Raw genomic sequence first — 4793 nt, 5'->3', positions numbered from 1 at the left:
TTTTAAAATAACTACTTCCAATGAAACTTTTAATTTTATAAAATTTCGACAGCATCTCCTCTAAAACTTGAATTCTGCCGCCCTTTTCGGGTCCCATCCAAACATTTCTCAAACCTTTTTCTCAACCATTTCCAAATCTCATTCATTTTCCAAAATTCAACTAGTTCCATTATCAAATTGCTTTCAAAGAGAATCAGTGCCAATAATAAATCTCTTTTTAAAATCAAACTAGCTCAAATACTAAATCATTTTTAAAGTCAGACTAACTCAATATTAAACCATTTCCAAAATTAATTTAGTTTCATATTCCAAGTCATTTCCAAAGCCAATCCATTTACATTATCAAAAATAGCTTCAAAACCAAGAAAGCCATTTTTCATAATAATAAACTAAATAACCTTTCAAACTAATTTCTGTTCAGCAGTCGCAAACTACTCAAGCAATCAAGCAATCAGTCTTTCAGTCCAGCAAACAACCACATTTATAAGACAATCATAATCACAGACATATGTTTCTCACATTAATATCTATTTATAACAACTCTGTAAAGTAAAATAAATTTTAAGAAAAATCCCTACCTCGTGTCGCAATCGCATAGTTTTTAACACAACAGTCTCGCTTAGCCTAAACTCACAATAGCAGTGGCGATTCCAACAGAACCGGGATGATGGCACCAACTCTGATTACACTCGCAACAACATCGAATTTGATGGAATCAAACGCAGAAACAACTCTAAAAATTCAAGGCAACACCGAAAATAAAATGGAATTAAAATCATAACAAATTGATAAACGAGACCAAGGCAGTTTAGAGTATAAAAGTGAAACAGAGTCAGGAGAAAGGCTAGACCTAGGGCAGTGACACTGACCTTGGATTGGGGCAAATCAGCAGCAACGGTAGCAACATCAGAACTGGCGGTAGCAATTCTAGTCACCCCAGCAGTAATAATTCTTAAGGAGCATCAACCATCACAGCCCACAGCTGCAGCGGCTTAATCCTAAAACATTAACGCTTAAGGTTCTCAGTCAACGAATAGCAGGACAGTAGCAGTGGAGGTTCATAAATAAAAATAACTTACAGTAACTAAGGAAAACAAGGAAACGAAGCGTAGCAGTAGCAGCACGGTGATTGTAACAACACAAGAAAGATGGCCTCCTCCCCCACCTCAACTCGTGACTCCGGCGATGGCGAGCTCCACGAACGGCAATGGTGGAGAAAATAGCAGCGGTGATAGACCCAGAAGCGGCGACTCTGCTTGACGATGATGGACCCAGAGGCAGCAACAATCACGCGCAGCAGCAGCAGCCCGCGATAAGGGCGATGGCGGCGGCTTGCATAGTGACGACGGAAGCTTCCAAGGTAGTGACCCTCGGCCTCCTCGGTCAGTTGCACAACGGCACGGGACGGCGGCGAGCTGAATGGCGGCGGCAACTGCGCGATCTCCTCTCTCGGGTCTCCTCTCTCCTCTGCCAACAACGATGGTGATGGTGGCAGTAACACCCACTGTGCCACCTCCTTCTTCTTCCTTCCTTCCCTCTGCTTTCCCCGTTCTCTCTTCTCCCTCCCTTTCTTTCTTTCTTCTTTCTTCTTTTTTTTTTCTGAAGTTGTGGCTGTTGGGTTTTGACTGTGGGTGTTGGGTTATTTTGGGGAAAAGGGTATGGCAGCTAGGTTAGGAAAATTAGGGTTAGGGTTGTGTTTTGGAAATTTAGTGTTTTGATTTGGGAATTAGGATTTTATGATAAAATTGGAGATTTTTGGATTCATCTAAAATTTAATTAAATCTCTAAAATTACTTTAAAATATCATTTATTGTATCAAAATACTAATTGATTTGAAATCAAAGACTCTAATTAAAATTATAAGGTAATATAATTAATTTTCTTTATTTAAAAAATTATCAGTATTAAATTCCAAAATCTTAATTACTTAAAGCAAACCATATAAAATTCTTATTATTTTATATTTGATAAATTTTATTATTCAAATATAGAAAATAATTCGATAATCATAAAATCAAATAAAACCTTAAATTACTTTAAACTTAATTAATCAAAATTTATTTTAATTTATCTTTAATAAAATAATTTCTGAGTTTAAGGTACTTAATGAATAAATAAATCAAAATTAACTCTTAATAAGATTTTCTGAAATTTCTGGGTTTACACATTGCGTGTATCTCGTTTACAATGTAAATGAGATATGACACATCAGCAGTGTAAATGAGATAGACCTTATCTCGTTTACAGGTTTACACTGTAAACGAGATTAGACTGAACGGCGCCTATAAGTATAATTTGTTTACAGCCTGTTCCTGGACCCCACTTTGACCTAGTCAAACTCTTTCTCCCCTCTTTTAATCATTTCCTACCATATTTGAGTCCGATACGGTGATGGCACGCCAGGCGGGCAACGACGGAGACATCAACAGACTAAATGAGACGTCGTATTACGCTGGGGCGGCCGACTTTGAGGTTAGTTGCATTATGTTTGGTTAATCTAAGTATGTGAACATTGTTAGGGTAGTCTCGTAGTGACAAGCATTGAGTAAGATGCTTTAGGGGTTGGACTGTATGATGAATGTAGAACAATATTTTCTTGTGTAAGATTTGTATGACTTAATTATGATTTGCTTACCGACATAAGTAATTTAGAGACAACTATAGAGTAGACACATGGTAGTATGTTCCTAAGTAGTAGTAGTACTTTGTTCTTAAGCAGAGTAGAAAAATGTATTATTATCTATTTATAGGTTAAATTTATTTTTCATTCCGCAGAAGCCTCGCCTTCTACTGCCCTGGCGAGTCAGCCATACCCTTTCTCCACCAGACGCCATCGTCCCTTATCTGGCTGAGGCCGGATTCGGCAACACGGTGTCGCTTAGGGACTTCACATTTGACAATTCTCTGATTTCGACACTCGTGGAGCGATGGCGTCCGGAGACGCACACGTTTCATCTCCCGTGGGGTAAGATGAGATCACTCTCACTCTGTTTGGCGGCACAGCGGGGCGTAACGAACATCGCCAGTTACACTCCGCTGCTGATGAGTTAGATTTACCAGAGATTTTCTCAGTGGTGTTCACCAGATAGAGGAGTCTACCAGTACTCGCTACCTGCTAAATCCTTGACCAGCTCGACCGTGGCGAGAGGCTCAGCCTCCCCCATGTGGCACAGGGCACAGGCATCACTACCCGGATCCACATCAGAGATAGTGATTGCAGTATTGTCTGTACTATAGTTGGGTTTAGCTTATGTATGTATTTTTAATTATTTAGGTGTATGGTATGTACATTTGGATTTTACTTGGATTGCACTTTAGTGGTACTTTGTTTGTGTATATTGTTATTTATATTCATGTTCTTTCTTATGAGCATTTATGTTTATGTTACTGTTCCTTTCAAGGAAAAAAACTAACATATCATAAAGTGACAAGCTTGTCGTTAAACCTTTCATTAGAAGTTACAATCTTTCACGTCCATTGTTACTACAACATTAGATAACACACTACATAAAAAAAGACCAACACATGCCAACTTCGATAAACATACAAGCCTAGTATGACCTACACATTACTCGTGGGCTGATTAGGACATCCCTTTCTAGTATGACCGTATTGCCTACACAGGCCACACCACTTCTCATGTCGCTCGGTCTCATCCATGTCATTCCGGAATCTGGTGGACACGGGCCTTCCAGTTGCCTTCCAACGCATTGTTTGGTTAGGACACATCTTAGTTCCATGCCACGTCGCCCACATCGACTCGTCTGGGATAGGGGGAAACTCCATCTCATACACCTTAAAAACAGCTTCCTGTTTGTACACAAAATGAACATACGGGGCTCACTCAATGCTAGCAGCAGCACACCCAGCTAGTGCGTGACGGCATGGATAATGGAGGGACTGGAATAAGCCGCAGTCACACGTGTCCTTCGATAGCCGAACACGGAAGGAACCGCCCCTCATCCCTCAAACGGCTCAAGCTCCTCCACAACAAACACCAATGCCCACTTGTTGCAGTGAGTGACACGCATCTTCGGTATCCCTTCTATGTTCTTCTCAATAGCGGCCAATAGTCTTTATGAGAATCGGCATCCAGCAGCGAGCTGTGACTGCGCCTCTCTATCCTTTGTGACGAACAACTTCTGTAAGCTCTCGTACGTGATGCGCACAATGGCAGATATCGACAAGTACTGGGTGCCCTTCAACACTGCATTGATGCACTCGGATAGATTTGTCGTGTGACCAAACCGACACCCACTATCGCAATGTTGTAGCCAAATCTCATTCCTGAAGTGACCAGACCAGTCAACCATGGTAGGCGACACTCCTCCCAATGCATCCATGTACCACTCATAATCGGCCTTGCTTGGATTATAAGCAACGTTAATGAGGTACATCTTGCCCTCTACTGAGTTGAACCGAGTCATGAAGTTCGCAGCCATGTGTCTTATGCAGTAAGCATGGTAGGCTCTTGGAGGATGCCAACCACTGTCATCGGAGCTAAGCGCGGCCTTGATAGCCTGAAATTTGTCAGAGATAACCAGTAGGCCATCTTGTGGGGTGACGTGGTGTCTCAGATTAGTTAAGAAGAAGGACCATGACTCAATGCTTTCAGACTCCACGATGGCAAAGGCAATAAGCAGGATGTTGCTATTCCCATCTTGCGCCACCGTAATAAGCAACACACCACCATACCTGCCATACAGATGTGTACTATCTACAGAGACAAAGGGTTTGCAATCCTTGAAGGCTTCTACACATGACAGGAAAGACCAAAACACCTTGTCAAACAT

General features: G+C 41.2%; 1 protein-coding gene across 1 annotated transcript; it reads right to left on the bottom strand.

The window, feature by feature from the left end:
* Nucleotides 1-4076: 4076 nt before the first annotated feature.
* Nucleotides 4077-4793, bottom strand: LOC140175192 (uncharacterized). Its single transcript, XM_072202134.1, has one exon. It carries the CDS (start codon nt 4791-4793, stop codon nt 4077-4079), a length of 717 nt encoding a protein of 238 aa, XP_072058235.1.

Source organism: Arachis hypogaea, chromosome 9, assembly GCF_003086295.3.
Source record: "Arachis hypogaea cultivar Tifrunner chromosome 9, arahy.Tifrunner.gnm2.J5K5, whole genome shotgun sequence".
NCBI lineage: Eukaryota > Viridiplantae > Streptophyta > Magnoliopsida > Fabales > Fabaceae > Arachis > Arachis hypogaea.
Note: the sequence above shows the minus strand (reverse complement) of the source record. Positions and strands in the feature narration are given on the sequence as shown.

What these genes read in the sequence shown, in the direction of transcription:
- LOC140175192 (XM_072202134.1), bottom strand. Translation starts at nt 4,793, where the DNA reads ATGTTTGACAAGGTGTTTTGGTCTTTCCTGTCATGTGTAGAAGCCTTC.